Source organism: Elgaria multicarinata, chromosome 7, assembly GCF_023053635.1.
Source record: "Elgaria multicarinata webbii isolate HBS135686 ecotype San Diego chromosome 7, rElgMul1.1.pri, whole genome shotgun sequence".
Taxonomy (NCBI): domain Eukaryota; kingdom Metazoa; phylum Chordata; class Lepidosauria; order Squamata; family Anguidae; genus Elgaria; species Elgaria multicarinata.
In genome coordinates, this window is record NC_086177.1 from 58051175 (window position 1) to 58078132 (window position 26958).

At 40.6% G+C, this 26958-nt stretch overlaps 1 protein-coding gene across 3 annotated transcripts in view; it reads right to left on the reverse strand.

Moving 5' to 3' along the window:
- OSBPL1A (oxysterol binding protein like 1A) overlaps positions 1-26958 on the reverse strand; it is a 75970-nt gene that overhangs the window by 38355 nt on the left and 10657 nt on the right. For 2 of the 3 annotated variants that reach the window (XM_063130645.1, XM_063130644.1), the window contains exons 3-15: positions 26602-26687; positions 24257-24331; positions 23881-23992; positions 18593-18678; positions 18251-18395; positions 17612-17679; positions 17490-17534; positions 16706-16779; positions 16546-16609; positions 13444-13539; positions 12769-12894; positions 7834-7915; positions 6480-6586 (exon numbers count right to left, since the gene is read on the reverse strand). In XM_063130645.1, coding sequence (XP_062986715.1) covers positions 6480-6586; positions 7834-7915; positions 12769-12894; positions 13444-13539; positions 16546-16609; positions 16706-16779; positions 17490-17534; positions 17612-17679; positions 18251-18395; positions 18593-18678; positions 23881-23992; positions 24257-24331; positions 26602-26687 — 1166 coding nt within the window. Of the gene's footprint in view, positions 1-6479; positions 6587-7833; positions 7916-12768; positions 12895-13443; positions 13540-16545; positions 16610-16705; positions 16780-17489; positions 17535-17611; positions 17680-18250; positions 18396-18592; positions 18679-20460; positions 20512-23880; positions 23993-24256; positions 24332-26601; positions 26688-26958 lie in introns of those variants that run through there. The other variant, XM_063130646.1, reaches the window with a different exon arrangement.

Genomic DNA, 26958 nt, shown 5'->3' on the forward strand with positions numbered 1-26958 from the left:
CTGACAAGAATAATGTTGGCTTCCCGTTGCCATACCAACATTGACCACAAACTTCTCCAAAAACCAATTGTAATACTTTCTCTTCACTTATATTGTTTAATATTATCTTAGGTAAGCATAGTGTGTTGTTTTACCATAACTGCATAGTTTCAGGCTGCCGTACTATTGTATTTACACAGAAATAAAACAATATTTTTAAAAAATATTAAAAATTATCTACAGGGTGAAGGGGAACGCAGGGGGTGGAAGATTTTGCCAGCACAGTAGAGATACAGGTGAAAAGATAGGAGATGAAATAGTGCAACGCACAGATGTGAAAGTGCCCTGCGCTAGTCTCGCTAAGGAAACAGTGGGGGGAAACTGCAGACTCAAAGCGGGGAAAAGAAGTTTGCACCCTAATTCTAGACATTTTACTTGTAAGAACCTTTGAAATCAGTAGGATTTGCTTTCTAAAGGGCATCAGTTTTTAGGTTACTATTTCACTTCTTCTCTGTGATTTGAGTGAAATTAAACTGACAGCTTCCAAACTTTAGCTTCAGTGTTCCTGTTTCATTCCTTCAAAATAAAAATTATCTGTTTTAAAATCTACATATAGTGCATTTTTATAATTAGTTCATATTCTTACATTTGTTTGATACTGCCAACACATAGCAGCATGTTTACCTATATCTATGAACCGTTACAGGTAAACAACTGAAAAATCAATGTCAATATTGAACCTCTTTAGAACATCTTCCAGTTATCTTTGCAGACAAATGCACAGTATCATTTTCTGCGATATTGTAAAACAGCCTTCCTCAACCTGGTGCTTTTGAGATACTTTGGACTCCAACCCCCATCAGCCCTAGCCAGCATGGCAATGGTAAGGGATGATGGGAGCTGTAGTCCAAAACACCTGGAATGCACTAAGTTGGGGAAGGCTGTTGGAAAGCAGTATTGTGTACAACAGCATTACAGGCTATACCCTTGCTAGTCCTCAGTTTCTTTACTTATTAAATACATGAGTTGCCTCAGGATGACATACATAATAAAAGCAAAACCAACAGCACCAACAATAAAACCATTAACAATATTTTTATAAAAGCAACAAAATATCAGCATTTAACAAAGATAAATAACTGAGCAGCTCAAGACAGGACAAAATGAAATGCATCAAAAACAAAGCAAGCAGCAGTTAAAAATACCTTTAACCAGCTGTAACCAAACGAAAACTCTTGGCTTGAACATCAGCCACTCCCCCCTGCTTTGTTTACCACCTTGCCAGACCAAGAGTTCTGCAGAAGTCAAAAGCTTGCGCAGTATTTTGTGACCTTAGAGTGAGCCTAATAAAGGTGACATGGATTTTGAAGGCTTTCTTTTTCCTTTTTAAAAGTAACCCACCCACCCCAACACACACACACACACACACACACACACACACACACACACTTTTTAAAATGTCACACATTCATTCTTTCGGATTGGCGGAGTATAAAAGCATACTGGGCCAAAGTTATTTTAAAGGCTCATTGTTCCAGTGCAAGGAAGAGGAATCCACTCCAATGTCAACAGGAATTCCAGAAGAAAGCTTCTTTAACTTTCAGGCAGAAATCAAAGCTATTTAAGAAGCTACTAAGAGTAAGCTTTAGCACGAGCTACCAGGCGAAGCGAGGGCTGGAACGGATTTTTTTAAAGCCAGCACAGCAGCCCTAAAGCCTTGCGCCACCACGTCCTTCCTTCCAAGGGTGCCAGCCCCAAAGTCCACCTCCTGTCCTTTCACCCTCCATCTCTTCCTCTCAGATTGCGTCTCCACCGATGAAAGCTACCACACAGCCCAGGAGAAGGGGCACAAGCACCGCGCGCCCGGACAGACCTCCCTCCCTGCCTCCTCGAGCTAGCGTGTGTTGTGATCCCCACACAGAAAAAAGATCCTAGGGAGTTGCCGGGAAGCGCTGCCCGGCCAGCGTCACTCCTCTGCTCCAAGCCCGTCAGGACATTACTGACCTCGCGCGCAGCTCCGCAAGGTCTCCGCTACCGTTTCAGTCACCTTCTCTTTTCCCCAAGTCCGCTCCAAATCGCTGCCGCTCTCTTGCTGCTGCTGCACTAACACCACTTCTCTGCAGGGCTTATCGCGAGAGCCAAAGCGGTCCCTCAGGCCCGCCGCAGCACACACAAGCCGTGCCCCGGACCGAGTTTTTGCGCTGAAGCCGCCAACGGAGGGCGGCGGCGATGGTGATGTAAGCGGGCGCCGAGCCCGGTTAGTTAGGAGCGATGCCTGCGCTTGCACTGCACTGCACGCGGGCGGGCGCGCTCTTGCGAGCGAAGCTCTTGACCCAGCAGCGCGGCTCGTTTCCCTTTCGGGCGCCCCCAGGCGGTCCCTACTCCCCCTTGGAGGCGGCAAAGCCTCACGCGGGAGCCGGAGAGGGGGTGGAGATGACGTTCGTCCTCAAACGGACCCGCTCCCCCCGCCCGCGCTGCAAGGGAGCGAGAAGCAGCAGCCGGATGCACCAAGAAATAGGATCCTCAAAGCGGCCACCCCCAGTTAACCCCGCTCTGGCTGGGTCCTAAAGAGTGCGCTGCATCAACCGTGCGAGCCACGTGGAGGCATCCTGCTTTCTGCGAAAAGGAAAAGACCTCTCTCCTCCTTTCCATGAAAAAGCACATGAAGATTTCTTCAAAATTGCAGCCTCAAGTGCACTTTTCAAACCCTAGAGACAGGAGTGAAACCCACTGAATACATCTACACCAAGCAGGAAGATATCCCACTATGAAAGTGGTATGAAAGCAGTATACAAAAGGCAGGAGCCGCACTACTACTTTATAGCAGTAGTGAAGTGCTCTGCAGGATCTATACTACTGCTTTATAATGGTACTGAAGTACACTGACAACTGTTGGGGCCCATGACACATCTACACCAAGCAGGATATTCCACTATGAAAGCGGTATATAGTATGTTTCAATGGGCCGCAACAGTTGTCAGTTCACTTCAATACCACTATAAAGCAGTAGTGTGGCTCCTGCCTTTTATATACCTCTTTCATACTGCTTTCTTTGTGGGATATCCTGCTTGGTGTAGATGAGCCCTCAGTAAACATGCAGACTTTGGAGCTGTGAGATCATTCCACGCCCCCTCGCCCACCTGCCTTACATACACACCACCGTTTAGCATAATCACAATACATGATTCAAAGGCAGCAGGATGTTATTAGCTACCAGTTCAGGTCAAGGCTTTTTAAAAAAAGTTTAGTTTTTGCAGAATTTCTGTGTCCTCAACTGTTCCAAGGAAGGCATAAATTCAGCAGTGAAGCTTCCTATCCTTACATCTCTAGGCCAGAAAATGCTAGGCCAGTTGAATGATATCCCAAACTATTAGGCACAGGTACCCCAACAGAAAGAAGGCAGTGATCCTAAAAATAAAGGAGTTTCTGACAGGAGAACATCAGCTCCAGTTCCAACATTCTTTCTGTGGTGTGGCTGCTGCCAAAACATACAGACATAAGAAGAGCCAGGCTGGATCAGACCAAGGGTCCATCTAGTCCAGCTTTCTGTTCACACAGTGGCCAAGCAGTTGCCCAGAGGAAACCCACACCTGGGACATGAGTGCAACAGCACCATCCTGTCCAAGTTCTGCAGCAACTGATGTATAAGAAGCTTACTGCCTCTGATACAGGAGGTAGCATTTAGCCATCAGGACTCGTCGCCCTTGATAGCCTTCGCCTCCAGGGATTTATCCAATCCCCTTTTAAAGCCATCCAAACTGGGGGCCATCATTACATCAGTATTGGGCAAAAGGCGGGATACAAATAAATTAATAATAATAATAATAATAATAATAATAATAATAACAATAATAATAATAACAACAATAGTGAATTCCATAGTTTAAGTATGCGCTGTGTGAAGAAGTATTTCCTTTTATCTGTCATGAATCTCCCACCAACCAGCTGCAAGTCTTAGTTAATGGTATAAAATCAATTAGCATAGAATCAAACTTCAAGGTCTTCATGTCTGTGGCTCAGGGGTCTGGAATATACCTCTGGGGGTCTTTCAGATATGAGCCTGGGGTCTTTTAGGGGGTCTTCTTGTAAATCTCCCCAAAACCCTCACTCAAGCCATTCCACCATTCCAGATCAACTCATCCATATTTAACCTGAAGTAGCTTTCTTCATGCAGCATAATTTAACCCGTTTAGCACCAGATTAACAACCCCCACATTCTAGTATTTTGAGAGAGGAAGAAAAATGTCTCCCTATCGACATAGTAATCCTGCAAAGAATCCAGAAGTAGAAGCCCCAGTAAAGTTGTGGGATAAAAAGCCTGGTACAGAGAAGCCCCTGGGCTACTTCCAAATCAGAATTCTTTGTTGCATTTCAGTTTTTGTTCCTCACTCTCCTGGTATAAATCCACACACAGATATCTTAGTACTAACTTTCCTTTAAATAATAATTGAGTAATAATTATGTGTCATTTGACTGGAGTGTTTACTCAAACATGTCACATATTTACAGTGATGCAGGTAGGGGTGGACTTTCGGGCTGAAGTCCAGGGCTCCCAAATGACCCTGGACTTCAGACAGCGCCAGGTGATCAGGACAGCAGAAGCAAACTTCCACGTTATTCCTGAAATCATGACGCTGCTACGATTTAAGTGAGTGTAAAAGGCAAACCAGAACATGCACAGATTTTTTTTGAAATCAGAGTTGCAAACTATTCCTACACATCAGGAATGTAGCTGTAGCTGTAGCTGTAAAGCATGGAATGGTGGTGGACTAGAGAAATGTTAGCTGTGAGCTTCATATCTAAAGTAATACATACGGCCATCTAAATGGGGGCCTCATAAGATCATTAAATGGTCTAAAATTACTGAGCCACACCACTGCATACTTGCAGATGGAGTTTAGCAGTGATTTGTTTCCCCCTCATACATGCACACACTGTTCCCAAACTCAAGTGTAATAGGGCAAGATATAAATTTACATTTTCACTACCCGTGACTAATTTTTCAAAGCCTACAATGAATTCACTGTGTGGATTACATTGTCATGTAACTGGTGCTGCAAGTCACGGCCCAAGCTTCCTCATTTGCAAATACAAGTTGAAGGGAAAACAAAGCTGAACAGAGATCTATCACCAGAGGAATTATCAATCCACTCATTATTACCTTAGAATAAAATTATATCCATAAAAATAACAATGTTCCAAGCATTTACAAGACTATAGTACAATATAGACTGACATCCAATAATAATGATGGCTTTCATAATGCCTTTATACAAATGAATGGTGCCATCAAGCTTGTAATGCTTCTGGTTATTGTACCTCAAAAAGAAAGAAAAAAGAAAAAAAAACAGCTGGAAAAGATGCAGGTCAGCACACCTAGAGTGTCATCACATCAGGAAACATCACGTTTCCTTACTGTTGCTTCTCTGCCCCTGCTTTTGTCCTTCATTACTTTCCCTTTCTTCCCAGAGGGGAAAAAGGAAGTAAACAAAGACCACGTGGCCCATTCAGGGGCTATTTTGATCGCGCCGCTTCTCCTGAACACAGCAAGATATCGCGGCACATTCTGTTTTAAAAAAATTCGGATTAAAAGGGGTCTATTTTGGAAAAAGAATGGAAATGGAAAAATGAGTGGAAGGAGTGGGAGGCACGCAGGAGGCAGTTGTCGTCATCTAAAGGACACATTCACATCCGTAAGTAGGCAATAGCGAGCATGTGATAAAACGCTCGTCTAATGAATCTCCTAGTTTGGAATGTCATTTGTGCTAGCGGAATGACAGCTGGATACTGCCCTCTGATGGCTTCAGAAGGGGAAGCGATCATGGAGGACGAGGATCAATGGCTACTAGTCATGATGGCAATATAGTACCTCCAAGATCAGAGGCAACATGCCTCTGAATACCAGTTGCTAGAGAACAGTAACAGGAGAGGACTATTGCCCTTCTATCCTGTTTCTGGGCTTCTCATATGCATCTAGTTCACTACTGTGGGAAACCAGACATTGGATTATGTAGGACTTTGGTCTGATCCAGCAGTGTACTTCTTACGTTTTTACACACCAAATTATACTGCAGTTTACCTTGAAAACAAATGGTTAGTAGAGCTTAAATTGATTTATAATAACTAGTACATTTTTAACCAAGTCCTTTTAAGCTGTCTGGAAGTAAGTTGCATCCTATTATATCTCTTTAATTTCTAACTTTGCCTGTTATTCAACTTCACCTGTCCAATACCGTTCCATTATCAATGTACCATTTAGTAAAAACGCATTTCTATTTGTCAGAATATTTTGGGTGTTTTCCCAAGCTATACATGTAAGTGAACTTACACTAAATATTTGAAATCCAATATTTGAAATGAGGTTACATTAAATATTTCTGGTCCAAATCAACAAAATATTTCGAGGGGAAAGAACCTACCCATATTGTGCTCTTTCATCATTCTATAAATAATTGCTATTGTTCCACTCCACAGTATGTACACCATATAGAAATACTTACCCCTTCTTGCTTAGTAAAGAGTTTCAGACAGTTACTTAGGGATTCGCAAGTTTCTCTTGACGTTTCAGAGACTTCTTCAGCTTTATTGAGAAATGAAGAAGGCACCCCTTTAAAAAAGCACAGGTGGTATTTGTGTTACTAATTTCTTCCACCTGTTGTTACTGCTTGTATTTGTAACATATACAAGCTTAAAAAGGTATAGTTAAACTACAGCCTTAGCTAGACCTAAGGTTTATCCTGGGGTCGTCCCAGGGTTGTCCCTGCCTGCTCCCGGGATCCCTTGTGTGTCATTTACATGAACAGGGATGATCCTGGGACAATCCTGGGATAAACCTTAGGTCTAGCTAAGGCCTATCTCAAAGAGGGAAAACCTAGAGGCTCAATCTATCAGTCTTATTTTTAAAAAGGGAGGGTCCTCCATGTTTGGCTTATAATTCCCATCAGCCCCAGCCAGCATAGGCAGTGAAGAGGGATGATGTGAGTTGTGGCCCTCCAGATATTTTGGCTGACGAGTTGCCCAACCCAGTTTTAAAAGGTCACACAGGATATGTTTGATTTATGTGGTTTGAGAAAATGGAATTTCTAATTAGAGAAGAACTAATCAGCTTTGGCTCAATGAAGGATATAAGATCCACAGGCATCAACTAGGAGAAGAAAAATATGTAATCACATAATATTTGAATAACCAAGACAGTGCTTATGACAGGCCACCTAACTGAAGCATAAGATTGCTACTGAACAAACCAAAAGAAAAAAGTCTGAATGATTTTATTTACCACATTAACAGTAATATGTTACTGTTTGTTTTTCACACTAACTGAATAGGGCATTATTACACAATCCTAAATTTGTGCCTTTGTATCAACTAATAAAATAAACAAGAATTCTACGATCTTCTAGCGAAGGCTATGGGCATTTTCACTAGGGATTTGCTGGTCAACATACAGTATGACCCCAAAGTCCATTTTTCACATATAAAGTTTTAGCCGGAATTCCCAGCTAAAATCAGGAAATAATTCGAACTAATATTCTGCCTCTCTCAATCTTAGCTAGATTGTGAGCCACCGAAATAGTGGTATTTAAGGTTTTTTGGGAAAAGAAGCTATTAAATTGTATCAGAATATACTAGTTACACTACTTGTAGCCATCGTCACTGAAGAGCAAACACTCTATTGAGAATGAGATCGACTAACTGCACCTATTATGATGAGCTAGTTGAGGCGTTTGGACAGACACAAGAGCAAATGTTCCATATTTACTGAGAAATTATTCAAGACTGTTTCCCCCCCCCCCAATTGGATTGAAAAGTATTTCAAACCAGCAAAAGAGTCCCTTATTGATTAAAAAAAGTTACCTTCAGTGGTGTCGTATGTCTTAATCATGGAGAGAAACCCAGAAATCTCCTTATCTAGCTTTTGCTGGCATGACTGTGCAATCTGGAAAAAACCAACGCTATTCAATGTGTTATGCAAAAGCATCACAGCTTAAGAATAAGTAATGAATCCTAGAGAGGTTTTTTTGTGTGTGTGTGTCCAGTTGAACATGGACAACTGTTTAAGATGACCTGTATCAAAATATAACTTTGGGCAAAACCAAGGCCTTAGCTAGACCTAAGGTTTATCCCAAGGTTGTCCCTGCCTGCTCCCAGGATATCCTGTGTGTCATTTACATGAACAGAGATGACCCCGGGACGATCCCGGGATCAACTTTAGGTCTAGCTAAGACCCAAGTGAGACATTGGAAATCTGACTGCATTTCCCAAACTAGGTTTTATATATATATATATATATATATATATATATATATATATATATAGTAGCTATGGGGGCAACCAAAAGTTTTCCCTAATGAGACAGATAGAGCTTTGGGGGTAAGGGAAATGGTAAGCATTCCACCCCTTATGCCAAGGTCATTATTCAAACTGCACTCCCACTTGGTCTGCTTGTTTATTTTTTATTTTTTAAACAGACAGGAGATCTGATGACAGATCAACAGTGCTTAAAAATGTTTAAAAATCAAAATCTTACTATGGTTTTATTTCTAAGAGGCCAGTATATAAAAACATTCAACAATAATGGTAGTGTATTAAACAACTTGGCCACATTGTATATCAGAACCAATTTCTTCACCTTCTTTGCTATTTAAGACATTTTGTTGGGTTGATCCTTAAAAAATAAAATAGGTGAAAGGACTTCTAAATTGACAAGCACAATAATACACTAAGTGTTTACATTTCCTGTGAAACACAAAACTTCCATAATACTTTGAATATATTATAGAACGATGCAAGAAAGTTATCATACTTATTTGAATCTTTCAAGTTATATATACTTCCTTTGGAGAGCTAGCTTCACTTAAGTTGCAATCCTACATACACTTATCCAAGAGTAAGCCTCATTGAACTCAATGAGATGTACTCTTCCTGAGTAAGCATGGCATACACTGATAATTAGCTAATAAATTAATCTTGAGGTTGCCTCAGTGATTAGTCATGCCGATGAGCCTTTTTAATGAAGTCTGTTATTTTATTATGAACCTTGAACTTAATTTATGCCCTTGGAAATGCCTTCATATTAGGAAAGTAAAGATTACACATGACATCCGTTTCTGAACTTAAGCTCTCTGCTAGTTTCCAGAAGTACAATTGTTTCATAGCGACACATCTGATACTCAAATTTCAGAGCATAAATTTTTAAGGCACTGATGAAGCAAGATAGACTAAGCAGAATTATTCACCAGTTGCCATGAAATGGGCAATACGCTGTGAGGTTTCTCCTGAAACGATACAGAAGTATAGCATGTACTGGGCCAGAACTGGGCCATATCTAGAGTTATGTACCAGATATGAGCCTCGAAAGATCTGTGCACAACAAAGAAAGGAAATGGGGGTGAGGAAGAGAAGAGGAGGACAACAAAAACAGTAAAGAAAATTGGCTTAAAATTAATTCAGGACACAAAGACAGAGATAAAGCAGTAAAACAAGTAAAATTTAAAGCAAATTTACAGTTACTAGCTTTACCCGGCGTATCTTATTGTAGCATATCTTAAAGTTTATTAATTAAATATCATCGCGGGGGCACAGGCTGCTTGGAGGCCGCCGATACAGCGCTGTCTGGCAGACCTGGGGGGCAGAGAGGTCGGGGGAAGGGGGAACAGGTGTCCCCCTCTCCCCGGGGTTCCTGTCAGCCTTGGGCAGCCCACCAGCTCGCATGAGATTAGGCCGGGGTCTAGGCTCGCAGCAGGCAAGCGGCCTCCGACCCGGCCACCAAGGGCCCCAGCTGTGCCTCGCTCATGCTCCGGACTGTGGTGCTGCCCCCTTCGTGGGGGGGGGGGAGTGAAGAGGCAGAAAGGGGGGTAGGATTACCTTGGAAAGCCCGGAGGAGTCGGGCGAAGGGCTTAGCAACCTGTATCAGCTGATGTAACACGTTGTTACTCTTGCTTAGCAAACTGTATCAGCTGAAGCCTTTACGGAAACATACCTAAGCGTTTTATATATAGGGATGTGTAAAGAGACAAAGAGGTCGAGAAGCCAAGGGGATATATTTAAATATGTCTAGCTAATAAAGCCAACTGTATCAGAGGAACAAATATGAAAGAGTTATAGTATTATTTTGTACCCCTTTCTCTGGTTGTCTGAACTTTGCTATGCACCCATTCCCTATTCCTGAATGACTGACCTTGTGGATAACCCATACTTGTGGATAACTTTTAACTAAATATTAAAAGTTGCTGTTTTATCAACAGCAACTTTTAATATTTAGTAAAGGCCAAGCATACATCTTCTAGTACCTGTTTACTCATTGCAACTTCAATTCATCATTAATTATGTGCCAATGTAGTTGTGCACATTCAAAAGGAATTAACTCAGTCTCGGTCTCAATTATTATTGTTACATTAATATCCAGTCTTTTTCCTCGTGCAAAGAGTCTAAGGCAGCTTATACGGTCTTCCTCCTCTCCATATTATCCTCATAAAACCCCCAAAACTCCCAGCAAGCTTCATGACCAACTGGGGACTGGAACCAAGATCTCCTGAGTACCAGTCCAACACTCTAACCACTACACCATGCCAGCTCTCAATGATCCAGTCCTCTATCCTAGACAGGGAACTGGATAATAACCGCATAATAGTGACCGCATAATAAAATGATGATGAACTAGATAATATGTAGCTGAGTAATTTATTCCACCAGTAGGGATGGTGCATCACAGCATATTCAACGACCTGAAGCTTAGTCCTGGCTCCATCCAATCCAACATGCATGGCCTATCATTCCACTGCCTCCTCTGGAGCCTTGCCCTGGATTTTGGCTTCCTCCACTGTAACCATGAGGGAAGACCAACCCATCATTTCTTTTCTTACAAGCTTTCTTGCCACTACTAGTTAAACCAAGGCACTGCTTCCTAGTTAAAGTAAAACCACATGGTAACCGCCAGTATTTAGAACCTAGCAAAAGTTTCTAACAAAGGTTTGGTATCCCTAAAAAGTTGAAACTTTTTAGGGATACAAAACCCCTAATTTTATTCTTATATCCCTATCAATATCTAACCTGCCATTAGAGATTTTTATTCAAATTTGTCATTTGCTTTTCCAAAGACAACGTAGATCAGTACAAAACTAATTTTTAGAGTCTAGAAAAATAATAGGGTTGAGTTGTACATGATCAAAATATTTCTAGGCTTATTCCTAGGATGATTCTTCTAACATTAGAACCATGCACTTTGTTAGACTTCCTTTTTTTTTAACCTTATATTCCAACGTGTTTCTGCACCTTTTTCTTATGCTAAAAGGGTTTCCTACAATCAGATATTTTCTCATAATCTTTATCCAGTCTTTAATGTCACCATTCCCAACCTAGCACACTGCAGAGATGTTGGGCTACAACTTCCATCATTCCCAGCCAGTATGAGTATGGCTAATGGGTATTCTGGCTGTGGAGGATGGCCGTTTCAATCTAACAACTCTGTAGTGTACCAGATTGGAAAAGGGCTGATTCGGGTCTTTGGAATTTCCAAAGGGGCAGCTGTGTTGGTCTGTTAAAGACCAACAAATTTATTATGGCACAAGCTTTCGTGGACTAGAGTCCATTTCATCAGATGCATGTTATGTTATCCTGAGCTGCTGGTATACATGTACAGGTTGGTGTGGGGCTGGGGACTAAATAGCAAGGTCAGACAGAGATGAGATGCAGTGACAGTTACATGGTTGACAGAGGTCATTCACAAAACAACTGCTGATGATAATACATCCTGGCTAATTAATTCACATAGTGCGATAAACAAACCAAGAAATCTTTATCCCAATTCAAACAAAGCCACGGGATCCATTCAAATAAAGCAGATGAGCTCCCTCTCCTGGCTAGAAGTAGTTAAAAAAAATCTCCACTTAACTATGATTTCTTAACACTTTTTTTACACAGTCGGGCCCTTTCTACTCCTAAGGATTATCCCAGGAAAATGGAGGGATTGTCCCTGCCTCCTTCCGGGATCCCCTGTGTATCATTTGCATGCACAGGGATGATCCCGGGACTATCCTGGGGAAAAATGCAGGTGTAGAAACAGCCTAAGGCTGCAATTCTATACCCACTTACCCGGTAGTAAACTCCATTGAAGCCAGTGGGACTTACATTGGAGTAGAAATGTATAGGACTACTCTTTTCAAAGTGTTACTGTGAAAGTCATTCTGTGTTTTATTCAATTTTCACATGGTATTCACAGGCTAGATGGCAGGAGTTGGCGACTTGTGGGCCTACAGATGTTTTAGAGTCGAGAGATCAAACCCATATTGTGTAAGACTAATCACAGTTCAGGTCTAATGGACTGCTAAGGGAAGTTGCTCCAGATGCCTCCCTTGATGTTCTGATGGAAATCACACCCGACAGATATTAAGGGCCATGCTGAGTGGTCCTTCAGATACGTCAAGCTCCTAATATGTAATATCCAGCACTCAAGAGCTGTGTCCAGAACATCATCAGTAGCCAATGTGCACTTCAATACACTGGTGTCATATAATTTCAGTAGTCTATCCCCATTTAGAGGCAAGGCACTGTATTATCACAAAGTGTCAGTTCGGATGTAATGTTTAGCCAAACTATGGTTTGTTTATAAATCCAAGCCTGACCCAGTTCATTAACCATTGCTTGGGAATAATCCAGGATACAAAACAACTGAGTTTGCACTAATTAGGTTTCCCCCCTCCCCTGTTCTGTCAGTTGTGTGCATTACGCTAGTATTTCTCCTGCAGAGATTTGAAAGAGTTCTACATACTGTGAGATACAGAAACATCTTACTTTTAGGGAGTCTTGTAACTCAGCAACTGATATTGTATCATCTTCTTCCTCATCATCGCTGAGTTGTTCTTGAGTACAGTAGTGTGTGCTGTATGCTGAATGCTCTTGTATTGCCTGTACCCAGTTCTAAAAAATAAGATGTGAGAGAAGAAACAGTCTTTGCTACTGGTTACCATTGAATAAGCTAGGCCCTACACAGAACACGAAGCATAATGGTTCTTATCCTGAGGGCTTACAGTCACCAATAGCGACTAAACGGGAGTGCAAAAATCATGGCAGTGGAGGAACCGGTGCGATCAGAGCAGGTTGTTCAGGAATGGTTTGCTCTTTAAAAGGTGTGGCTCTTGAGATAAAACGTCTCTTCTGTTTTAAGACCAACAGCATAGATGTGGCAAGCATAGATGATATTTCTTTAGTGGGAAAGTTGCAGGCAGTGTTACAAGGTTAAAGTTTATTTATGGCCTCACGTCCCTGTGAAGCACAAGGAATGGAAAAAAGCTACATCTATGCTATACCATTCATCATAGCTATTCTATTTGAGCTTTTTGTGTGTGTAGCATCACAAGAACTCAATACATTGCTGGCAAGAGATGATTCCTATCCAACCACACAGTGATTTCATTCCTGACTCCAATCTACAAATTACCATGTGTTGGTTGAACTAGAGATGCTTACCTCTCTTGACTGTTGAGTGGTCTTGGGAACTTTAAAGCTGAGAACTGTATTATCAAAGCACTTGACAGAGAAGACACAGCCATCTGAACTTTTTACCTTCAAAGGAAGGCAGAGGCAACAGGTTGTCAAGTTGAACAGTGTTTCAGACAAATTACATCTGTGAAAAGTGACTGATTGAGAAGACTTCACAGTTTAAATCCAACATTATATCAAAATCCTTAGATTGTCTGGATCTTCCATACCTACGCAGCAGTGGCTGCTCTCCAACTGGTAACAAAATTTTAAAGCTAAATGGGTTTTGCAATGACAACATGCAATTGGTATTTATCTCTCAATAAAACCATAGAAAAAGTAGTTTAATTTTTAAAATATTGATCAGAAAATGTAATTCCAAAGGATTTCCCCCACCCCCTGAACTACAAAGAAACCCTAGTTGCACTGTTGGTTGTATTACTGGTCAAGGTATGTATACTGTAATTCCATGAAAGCAATCGGGGGTGAGGGAGGATACAGAATGAGGCATTGGTTGCAAAATTTGACATCTTAAGAATTTAAAATTTAAATAAATAGCAAAGTTTCTAGCCAATTGTTACTGTAAATAGTGCATGGGCAATGCTGGGTGTTTCTTTGAAGTCAGGACACTGGGCAGGATACTTCAGTGTTCTCCATGACTCCTTTCCCCTCCCCATAACTTGTAAATCAGAATACAAAAAAAGGCATATATGCCAACATGCTTAGTTTTGCATAGTCTACAGGACACAGCACTTAACACACAAAATGCTGTCCACATTTTACTGTAGTGTTTGCGACCCCTTTGTTTATGCTTCTCCCTTTGCTCCAGCCTCAGCATTGTGACGGTGAGTGTCTTTAGATGAGTGTTTGAGCGCACGCTTGTGACTGGATCATTTTGATGACACAGCAATCCTCCTGTGCATCTCACACCTATTCTGTTGTTTTTCATGCTACAAAATAAGACCTGGAAAATCCATTTTTTCTTTGCTCTGATAATAATTGGCGCCATTTCCCAGGGGCTGTCTTGACATCATCTTTGCCCCGGGGTGGCTCCGAATCTGCGCTGCGTTGGTTAGATGACGCATCTGCAGATTTGAAGCCACCCCAGGGCAAAGAAGTGAAGACGTGCAGCTGAAAAGTTGGGAACTTCTTCCAACTTTTCCACCCGGCTCGTCTGTTGGACTGTCCTCGTTTGGAGCCACTCGAGTGGCGGGGGAGGCGGCTCTTGGGAGGAAGGTGACCTCCTATTGATCACCGAAAGCTGTAGGAGGGCGAGGAGGCATACCCAGCGAGCCTAATGACACCGGAAACTCCACACTGCCTCCCCTTGTTAGAACAACTTGTTGCCACCATGCACCAGCAATAGTGCAGGGTTTGAAGGTGGAGCAGTGACAACCAGGCACCATGAAGGCAATTCCCTGCTGGGTGCAGGAGAAGCGGTGCTATAAAACCGCCCACTGAATGGGCCACGTGGTCCCTACTTGCTTCCTCTTTCTTCCACGTGTAAAGAAAGAGGAAGCTGCTCATCCCTATTGTGGGAGAGAAGCAGGAGGCAAAGCAACGGTAGGGAAATATGATTCTCCCCCTTGAAAACACTCTGTATCCCAGAGTATCTCTGGTAATTAATTCTTAGTTCTTCCTAGATGTTTTTATTATGACTAAAAGCAAAGGATAACAAAAAGCTGAAAGATGCATTTGTACACTAATGTGTTTTTATAAGTTTATTATTGTGGATAAGGATGTTATAAAACTAGAGATGTGAAGGCCTGGAAAAAATGGAAATATTCAGGGGGAAAACCCCTTTTTTCCCCAGCACCATTTTTTGTTTCCCCCCCTGAAAAATTGAACAGATTTGAATTATGAAATATTTTCTTTTAGAATTTAAGACAAAGTATTTTGTTACCCAGCCTTTACTCCTCACAAATGATTTCTAAAACTATTTAATGAGAACACTTCTATTAAAAGACTAGAGATATAAAATGTCTGGAAATAATGAAGCCATGGAGAAAAATGTTTTTTTTAATCCTATCTGTAAGATTTCATGCATAGCTATTTCTTTCATTCCTTGTTACATAAAGTATATTTTACTGATAGACATTTATGCTCAGTTTCCCCGCATGTGAATACAGTCACCATTGTGCATTTGTGACAGCAAATGGACATTCCCGACAGTTTGGGTTTTGCTCTATAGAGTCTGTGTTTCTGATGATGTAACAGTCATTTAATGCAGTTCTAATCTATTCAGACAATAATTACAAATTTACTGAGTTTATGTTTAAAAGTTTTAAAATAAAATGGTAATTTTATGAGCAAACTAAGGCATACATAAAATAACTTTAGGAATAGAAATGCCACTTTATGTTTCTAAAGCAGACCTTCCCCAAGCTGGTGCCCTCCAGATGTTTTACACTACAGTGCCCAGCATTCCTGACCATTGGCCATACTGCCTGAGTCTGATGGGAGCTAAAGTCCAAAATATCTAGGTTCGGGAAGGCTGTCTTAATGCAACAAAGTGACATTAGGTCAGTAAAGAGCGCTAAAAAATTAGCATTGCTTATTTGTCAATTTCCCCCAAAATTTCCATTTTTGGGAAAACAACTACCACAACAACCCAAGTATTTTCTATGCCCCCAAAATTTCACATCTCTATAAAAAAACTAGAAACTGCAGTATCCATTTCCTGGTTATTAGGTATTTTAAAAATTAGGTCAACAGAAGAGACATTCTAAAGAAACAAAGGCCCTGGGAACATAAAGCCCCAATATGCACAGCATATTTGCCAACTTTTACCCAACCCCCCCAACATCAAACAGGATTATCATCTCTGTATTTGTACATACACAGGATAAATAATTATTCTTGACTCTTTATTTAAAATACTTATACCCTACCTTTCCTTATAAAATTCAAGGTGCTCACAAATAAATAAAATAATACAGGATAACCAAAAGTCAGAACAGAAGAATGTGTGAGGTGGGTTTCTCTTGGGTATTTCAACTTGAGCATTCCACACGAAACCCCAAACCCCAAACCCTAGCCCATTTTGTTCACATGCACAGCAGGTATTTCTGAGTGCCCAAGTTCACTTACTGTGCAAACAGCTTGCGTCAGGTGCTTGCATCCTTGGCGACGGTTACTATTCCCAATATCAGACCTTCAAAAGAAATAAATCAAGTAGTTAATCAACAAAAACATAATCAATACTCCAGCTTACAAAAGGCTTCAGGGAGATGCTCAATTTCAAACTTACTGTTTTTGGTACCAAGAAAGGACCCCATGTTCGAGTACTACCCAATATGGTTTCCACCCAAAAAATCTTGAACTCTTAAAAGAAAAGGGGAGAAGAGGAAAGAAAGAAAGAACACAGTCCATCAGTTCAATAAAAAAAAATTGCCAAGCCTGGTAAGTTACAATAAGCAGCAAGAATCATTTGTAAACAATATAATGCATTCTTAATTGATTTAATTTAAAACATGCACTTTTTAATAGGAGATTTTTCTAGAAAAAAAATTCTAGATTTTTCTACCCCCATTTGGATCTATAGCCATACATCTTGTGGTCATGCACAGGGAACTCAAACTGTAATGGGTTCGATTGTTTCATTAATATAAATCAAAGGTTCAGGAAGCTTTAGCTGCTGAAATATAAACAGTCTGTGCTGCATCAGCCAAGTCCAAAGCTTAACCCCGCTGTCAACCAAGGCAGTTTTGTTGTGCTCCACTTGCCTTTTAATGCAGCAGCAGCAGCAGCAACAACAACAATGATGAAACAGATGGGCTACATGGATAGAAGATAGGACCTTGTACAGAAGAAGGGGGATATGTTGTACTGGAGAAAGGGGACAAGACTAGCTTTTATGCCTGTTCCCAGGAGTCACTGCTTCAGCAAAGCAGTTTAGGATCAGCCTGTTGGTGTTATCAATTCTGGCTTTCTTCTGACGTTTAGTATAGTCAATGAACCATCTACTAGTTCTGTCTCTTTTCTGAGGCCTGGAGTAAAGGCATGATTAACAAAAGAGAAAAAAAGCTAGGCACCTTCCAGAGTAGTCCTTCATATCGCTTCAGAGGTTTGTTGATCACCTACAAAAGAATTGAGATATTAAACACAAGCCGATCCATGTTAATACCAATTTTAATACATAATCTGTTGTACCCACCTTTCCAGTGCCCCCTTCAAGTATTTGTTTCATTTCTGCACCTTGGGCTAACACAACGGGTGTCTGACCTGTTCAACAGAGTAGATAAATTTATTTCAGAGATCTGGACCAGAATCAAAATGGTGAGTACAGTAATAATAGATGTGTTTCACAGATAAGCTTGGCTCATTTAAGAAAAGCATAGGTTATAGGCTCTTGGTTATAGGCATTTTTCAACAGGCATTTTACCCAAGGTTTCCAGTTAGATTGATTCCAAAATATTCTATGAATATAACCACACCCACTTTTTAATGTCAGAAACATGAAGGCTCCCTCCCTCTTTTAAAAGACAAGGAACTGTACTACTTTCAGCAAGATCAAAATGTATTTGGTAGAACTGATTAAGCATATGGGCTTTGTAAGAAGTACAACAGGATTAGTGGGTATTTATTTTCATCAACATCTGGTAGTTATTTACTGGCAACTTAAATACAGATTAAAATTCTGTAATACGAAGCCAATTAATTTACAGACGCTACACTGCAAAGGGACAGTACTGTAGACCCAACTGGAGAATACATGTTTGCAGTTAGCACATTCCCCTTGCTTTTCAGAGGAAAGAGGACATTTTAACTCTTTATATAAAGCTGTGTTACATACCATTTTTGTTCTTTATTTTAGCATCTGCTCCACATTTTAGGAGCTTCAAAGCACAGTGCTTGTGGGCACGATATGCTGCACAATGTAATGGTGTATTGCCCATCTGATCAGTGCAGTTGATGTCAGGAGGATTTGACCTGTTTAACTAGAAAGAGTGATTGTAACATAATTTATTACGCTTACACAATTTGGAAGTTATCTTTCCTGAAACACAATGGGCAGCCAATCAGGATTAGAGACAAGAATCTCAATCGTAGCTCCTGATCATTCCACCAGCTGGGATCTGCCCCGCCCATGTAATATTTAGCATTACATTTATGTCTCTAAAAGATAATGGTATACCAGTGCTGTGAGTTTTCCAGTCTCTCCTTCTCGTGCAGCTCCTAGGAGGAGTTCTTCAAGTTTTCTTTCTTGAGTCCTTTCTACAGCTAAGTATAAATAATAAATTAAAATAACATCCTCCCAAAGGAAAGTTTATTTTACTTCTATATTCTGACAAAATGGCAATCAATTTTTGGGGTCACCTTCTCTACTCCAAGTAACAGGCAACAGATTTAATCTTCCCGATGCTTGAAGCTTCTTAACCTCTAAAACAATATAGGCCACGACCAGCTCAGTGGGAGAGCACTTGTATTGCATACATAAAACCCCAGATTCAGTCTCCAGCATTACAAAGTAAAGGATCCTAGTTAGCAGGGCCTAGAAAGTCTCATGCAGAGTTCACATTGCAATTTTGGTTACCTGAGCTGTCCCTACTTTATGCCTAGATGATGGCCAAGGAAACAGGCTTGTACGTGTTCACGTACATGAAAATTATTCCCACCAACACACCACGCCCCATATAGCATGCATCTGCCATAAGGTGCAGCTTGAAATACTTGATTTTAATGTTGGCCTGCGTCATTAGCATCTGTCAGTGCTTAGAGAAAAAAAATCAATAGCAAATCCCAACAAAATGTACTTAAGTTCGAAGTTAAGGACAACTGAAATTCCAAAACACAATTAAATGCAACATCAAGCAATTTCTACTAACAGTAACCTACAAAATAGTATTAACTGTATGCTGCAATATAAAGTAGTAAGAGAACAAATATCTACTCTCAAGTTCTCAGCCATTAGTTAGACATTGCATTGGAGATCTGAGATTATGTAATAATTACTCAAATTGTGTTAGGTTTTATATTGTGCAACAGGATAAGTTTCTACACAAATGGCAGAGGTTTAAAGCATGTACACCACCTTGGCTTCCTTGGAGGAAAAAAGGCGGGATACAAATGCAATAATACCATATGTACACTAACAATGCTAGATTTTATATTGTGCAAAAGGGTTAGGGTTAGGGTTTCTTGTAGCCCTATGGCATGAAAGCTTAATAAGACTCACATTTCTTGAATACCCATACAAAAGCCTATCTATTGGAACAGTTCATAATTGCATTACTGGTGCATAAACACAATCCTTCATGAGTTCCTGAACTATTAGGTATATAGAATTTAGATAAAGTCCACATTTTGTAGCAAAAACAATACAAATTGTATGACCTGAAATATTTCTTGCCAGAAAATATGGACTTTCTCCAAATTCAATATATCTAATGGTTCACAGGTTGTGATGTGTTAGGCTTTTGTATATATATTCAAGAAATGCTTGTGTGTACAGTCAAGAAATGTGAGTCTTTTTAGGAAATTTGACAAGACTTATATAGGGCACCTGCAAAAAATCTCTGAATTACCTCATATGGTACGTGCTTTAAACCTGTACTGCTTTGTTTAGAAAAGTGTCCTTTTGCACAATATAAAATCTAGCAATGTTAGTGTACGTATGGTGTTATTGCATTTGTATCCCGCCTTTTTCCCTTCAAGGAACCCAAGGTGGTGTACATAATCCTCCTCCACTCCATTTTATCTTCACAACAACAACCCTGTGAGGTGGGTTGGGCTGAGAGTCTGTGACTGGCCCAAAGTCACCCAGTGGGTTTCCACGGCTGAGTGGGGTCTAGAACTCAGACCTCCCGACTCCCAGTCCAACACTTTAGCCACTACACCAGACTGGCCCTAGTGGAGCTTTCTCCAGCTGCCCCCAAAGTGCTTCCACCCCAAATATCTTCTGTCTAGGTTATAAGGAAAATGGTTGAAATCCTAACAAGTAATATACTGGCAGATTTTATATTTTAGGAGAGCTTTCCCTTGACAAAAGACATTTTTGCGCACCTCATCTAGGCCCAGGCACTTCTCTTTCCTTCCCTTTTCCTGTTTCCTCTCCTGTCGTACTACCAGTCCCAGAAAGCAGTGCTGCCAGCCCCACTGATTACAGGTGGTACTGCACCTAAGACTCTGATGTGTGTGTAGCAAGAGCTTCTTCTCAACAGGGAACAAGTAGAGCAGTGGTTCTCAACCTTCCTAATGCCATGACCCTTTAATACAGTTCCTCATGTTGTGGTGACCCCCAACCATAAAATTATTTTCGTTCTTCTCTACACGATCCATTGTCATGGGATGGTTTGCTAATGAAAATAATACATAACAATAGCTTTAATAATACAAAAGATGATACATGACATAGTTCAGTCAATACAGTTTCCTAAGACCATTGGAAATATGTGTTTTCCGATGGTCTTAGGCGACCCCTGTGAAAGGGTCATTCGACCCCCAAAGGGGTCCCAACCCACAGGTTGAGAACTACTGAAGTAGAGAGAACCACGACAAAATCTGACTCCAGGGGCTGAAGACAGACCAAGGTAAATGGCCCTACTAGATCAGAACAGGAGTCCATGGAGTGTTTTGGAGCGTGGCCTTCCCGATGCTTCTAGGAACTACACATGAAACAAAATGATAACTATTACCTGCCGTTTATCTCCTAGAAATTGGTCATCAGACGAATATGGAGGTTCAGTTGGGCTATTATGGCTAGTAGCCACTAACAGACTTCTCCTCTGCCATTAATTTCTCCAGTCCTCCTTTAATATCATCTGATCTAGTGACCAATGCCACCAATGTTATGGCAGCAAATTCCATAGATCTGCTGCCACAGTGTGAAGACCTTCCATTTTATGAAGGCCTTTGGTTGTTAGTAGTTTTCATGAACTTTGGTTGACAGGCTTTTACTGTTTTTCTTACAATTTTTATCTTTCTGGTTTAGTTGCTCTGTTTCTTCTTGTAAGTAATGATGTTTTATTGTGTTTATTTATTCACTGCATTGAACTTTTTGGAAAGGTGAGACATAAAATAAAATAATAATATTGTCTGCCTCTCATTTTTCAAGACCTGTGGAAGCTTTTCTTAGCACAAGTGTCTATGGGAACGCTAGTACTCACAAACTGCTCTAGTTTAGGCTAATTGGAGCCTAGCTTTCTTTCCTGCATGTGGGAATCTAGCTTTTTTTTTCCTTAAAAAAAGGAGAGACTGGAACGTTCTGTCATGTGAGAACTTGCATTTATAACAGCTAATGCTTAAGCAATGAAATTACCACTGCCCTTAGTTTCCATAAATTGTTCATAAATGACAAAAACTAGGTAGGAAATGTACAATTTATCCTGGTTGTGCTTTTTATACTGTATTTTGTAATTGCGCTTTTAACATGTTGGTTGTTTTATTATGGTTTTAATTTTTGTGAACCGCCCAGAGAGCTTCAGCTATTGGGTGGCATAGAAATGTAATAAATAAATAAATAAATAAAATACATTGCAGAATAATGAAGGCATCATATTAAGATGCTATAGAAGCTGCTGAAGCTATCTGGTGGAGATGACTGAAGTATGCATATCCTTGCATACAAGAAGGTAATATGCAGTGGCCTGTATTCAGAGGACTGTATGCCAGTTGCCTGTATACAGAGCCATATCAAAGAAGGAAAATGCTGAACATACTTCTAATTCTCCTGGATGATTAAAAATGTTCTATCCCCACAAGTTAATGCAAGCATCAAAACTCATGGTGTGCTTTGGCTATTAGTCCTCTTCAGGCATGTATTGTGGACATGTGAAGAGGGCAGCAGTGCCATGCATGCAAGCCCCACACTTCCACTGCCCTCGTTCCCAGAGACATACACACATTCAGTGCAAAGGTCTGAAGGGAGATTTTAAGCACAATAATGCAGGCTCCTGATATTTTTCTTAGAGCAGACATGAGAAGAAGTTCAGAGGAGAATGGATTGGAGATGGGTAATTGTGGAGGTGATTGTGATGAAAATGATATAAATGAAGATTTGTAACATATTCAAGTGAATCTGCTGTGTGTTTACAAGACTCTATATCACAAGTAAAGTAGTTTCTATGTTCAAGATGGAAAACCAAGACTATTTTTAAAACCTTACATCATCTGACTGTTATAGTATAATGAGTTTGCTTGATTTTATTGAGTTGGATCCAGAAGTAGTGCTTAGCAGAGTTCCACACATTCTGGAGGAAGGGGATGCAGTTCCCTATGCTTCCTGCAAAGCTGCACTGGAAGGCTGGGAAAACCTCCAGAACAGCATGAAAGTTGATGAGACACACATTTCTACATAAAATGGTATATGTTTCAAGTGTGTACCATGTGAGATAATCCAGAGATTCTTTTGGAGGTGCATTATAGCCTAAGAAAAAACACTCTCAGCTGCTGCACCTGCTTCACTGTGGCAACAGAGCACCCACCAGAGCTTCAGATCCCCTTACTGATGAACATGTAAGGCAGCAACCTGATTTAAATGAGATGCTAGCTCCATGGAACACCATGTGGTTACGTTTTGCCTGCACGTCCAGTTTCATGGTTAAATCAGGCCTAGGTTCCTCATATATCATGAGATAGTAAAGAGTGAAGATTATTAGGTTAACCACAGAAGCAAGAATTGCTGTTTTGCTTTTACATGCTTTCTAACATAATTAATCTAAACTTAAGTCACTGCAAGAGGGTTTTTTTGGCCATTGAAAGTAAAAAATTAGATCTATGACATACAAAACAAGCAGAAACAGGGAAGCTACTGTAAGGTACATCTGCATGGCAAACTGCTGGTGTGCAGAGATTTACCATGTGGACTGGACCCTGCCAACGAGTTTTCTCCATATCATCAACAAATTTCTGGTAATACAGAAATCATGCTACCACGTGTTCAGTGCAGACCCTGCTTCAAGCAGCCTCTGTCATTGAGAAGAAGGGCTTGGTCAACTTGGCTTAATCTAGAATGAGAGATCACCATTTTTTATACTGAATGATGAGACTGAGCTAGAAACTATAAGCGTCTCAACATTAAGAAAAAACCCAGCATCCTTTTTGTGTTCACAATGGGCTCCTTCAGACCACGTGATTTTCAGTTGAGAAGGGAATGCTATTGCAGCCTATTCTTTTAAATGAAACAGCACCATCTAGGGGTGGAATAAATCCCATTTTAAATTAGATACTGGATTATCTCTACATTTTTAAAACAGGATTACCAGTTTCAACGGTTTCACAATTGCGGGTCAATTACATGATGTTGTCAACAGCCAGAAGGTGGCTCTTGACAATGTCATGTAATTGACTAACAAACTTCCATGAGTGGCCAGTCACAAGAGTGCTATAAATCGCTTGTTTAGAGAAGCCCTAGAGCTTTAAAGCACCTTTACTGCAATTCCAGTTCCAATTAACTAAAGTTCATATATGGTACAGAATGGATACCTTCCAACATCTCTCTTATTTCTTTATCATGTGTAACATCTTTTGCAGTTTGCCCATTCCCATTAACAATGGCAGTATCAGCATCATATTCCAAAAGCAGCATAACCGCCTCCTGAAAGACAAGTTTAGTATCCGTTATAAAGATCTCCCAGCTTTTACCTAGTTTGGTTTTGCTTCACATTTATCTTGGAAAATAAATGTCATATAGTCATTAAGAACAGATTTTGTCATCACTAGAACAGATTTTGGCAGGATAACAGCAAGAGAAAGTTTAAATCAGATATAAAGTAACTGTAATAAATGGGAAAGTCGTGGGGGGAAAGGGTGTAACTCTGCATTTAAATTAGGTATTCTAGACAGAACATGTTCATTTTACCTTGCGCCCAGTGAAGGCCGCACGATGCAATGGAGTATCCCCCATGTCATTTAGCACATTTACCTCAGCACCAGCCTAGAAAGAGAGAGGATTCAGTGGTGTTTGGCATCAAGGTCAAGACGTTAGAAAAATAGCACTTGTAGTGATCAGTCAGTAGGAGACATTCAGTCTTTTCTTCTTTGAAAAGCCTTTTACACAAATAGGCCTTTTGGTATTCTAAATAGTTAACTACCCAAATCAAAGATTTTTTAATTGAAGGTCTAGATTTCGGCTTTCCACACAATTACTTTCAATGGGTCTTTCTTCCACATGGAATTTGTTTTCGTGAGGGATAGGAAGAGGCAGTTTTAGGAGGATTTATAGTTTTAAAAAATGCAGTACAAATAGTCATAGTTAATCTGCTCCATGCTGCACTCACTTGGAATTATTTTTTCCAAAATGAAAAGTAGTTTGACCAATATCTTTTTCCCAGGTTCATTTGCTATTGCCTAGGTAGCCAAGTGCAAGCTAATTTGGTCTTGGTTTGAACTCTTAGCCTTCTGAGTTTGGGAAGGTAACAATTCCAGTGTGCCAGGCTACCTCATCACCACCTCTAATCCAGTTTGTTCAAATTGGCTCCCGCTCATTTTTTTCTCTCTCAAGAGGGTTACAATGAGGTCACAATAAGCCACACATGCAGCAGAATTAAATGGATTATGTGGTTTTAACAATTACATAGCTGTAGAGAATTCAAAATTAGAGTCAGGAGGCCTGGATTCTATTCCCGACTCCTGTCGATGCTCTACGGTTCTTGGGATAACAGTATCAACTCAGTGCTGTATTTTTCAGACTCTGCTTAGGTTTAGAGGACTAGGATTAATGCAGAAAGAACTTTAAAGGAATGAGTGCTCTTTGGATCAAGACTCAAGCTGCGTCACTTGTGGTCTATAAACTTTTAACTCAGTTTGAAGCATGGTCTCTTGTATTCTCCAAGAGTTGCAACCCCCTATCAAGATATACTGCTTCGTATATAGCCAAGGTAGCCATGTTGACCACAAGTAAAATTCCAAAATCCATGACTGTGATATCTTTATTTGGCTAACTAAACGATCACAAAAAATCTCCAACGTTTCGAGATCGCCAGATTCCGTTATCAGGCAAACCAAAAGCACTTGCATCCAAGGGCTCATCTACACCAAGCAAGATATTCCACTATGAAAGCGATATATAAAAGGCAGGAGCCACACTACTGCTTTATAGTGATATTGAAGTGCACTGACAACTGTTGGGGCCCACTGACACACACCATATACTGCTTTCATACTGCTTTCTTATTGTTATATCCTGCTTGGTGTAGATGTGTCATGTGCTCCAATAGTTGTCAGTGCACTTCAGTACCACTATAAAGCAGTAGTGTGGCTCCTGCCTTTTATATACCTCTTTCATATTGCTTTCATAGTGGAATATCCTGCTTGGTGTAGATGAACCCCAGGAGACTGCAAAAGATCTTGCATGATTCTACACTGCATCAGACAAGATGTTATAAAAAGCAGGTTGAAGGTGGAGGAACAGGGAAGAGAGAAAAACGACTTGAAGGTGAAGTCATATTGTCTGCATATTCAGAGTCCCAAGATGGAATGAGGAAGGAGGGGCCTGCTGATATTCAAATTAGGCTATGCAGGTAATGTGATTGTTACAGGAAGAACCTGCTACTGCCCCTGGGGCTGCTAGGACCAAAAAAGGTGGAAATGTTGCATCCGTCCTTTTTGAAAATATAAAATCCAGTCCCCACTCCACACCCTGATTTTTATAACTTCTTGCCCAATAAAAAGATCTGGAGATCTCTTGTGATCTTTTGGTTGACTTAAGAAAGGTATTACACTAACATGGATTTGGGAATTTTGCTTCATATATATAATCTGTGCACATACGTACGATACCTCTTCTGTATTACTGGGACTATATGACAGAGTTCCTTGCACTTCGAGTGAACAATGGGTGTGCTGAAGAGGTGGAACCAGTTCTTCCCCATCCTCTGCCATGGGTACAGAGATAGTGGCCTTAGCTAGAACTAAGGTTTATCCTGCGGTTGTCCATGCCTGCTCCCGGGATATCCTGTGTGTCATTTACATGAACAGGGATGACCCCGGGATAAACCTTAGGTCTAGCTAAGGCTAGTGTCTGCAAACAGCTTCCGTGCTTTCAGTGACCCTAACGTTAAAACATTTTGAACTTCTAGAGAAGTTCTTTAGTGTTTACTTGTAGATACTGGATGTTCATCTAGGAATTCTCTTGGGAAAAGAAATGCTGCTTTTTATTTCACAAAAATATCAATCTACTAGAAGATAACAAACTAAAAGTTATACCTTCAGCAAATCCTTGACAACGCTGGTATGCCCAAAATAGCATGCGAGGTGAAGAGGTGTCCAGCCCAAGTTAGATTTGCTTCTGCCTAAAAGTACAATAGGAAATGTGACAAATCCATACTGCAGCATCCCTTCCTGAAACCAAAAGAACTTGTGTCCAAGAGACTGCAAAAGACCTAGCATGATTCTACACTGCATCAACGTGAGATGTTCTCCATTATGTCTGATAGAAATTCAATTCCTGTTACCAAAAGTGACAGCCTTACCAACCTGGTGCCCATCATCCATCCTGGTTATGGATAATGGGGGTTGTAGTCAAACACATCTAGAGGGCACCAGGTTGGGGTAGGTTTGTAT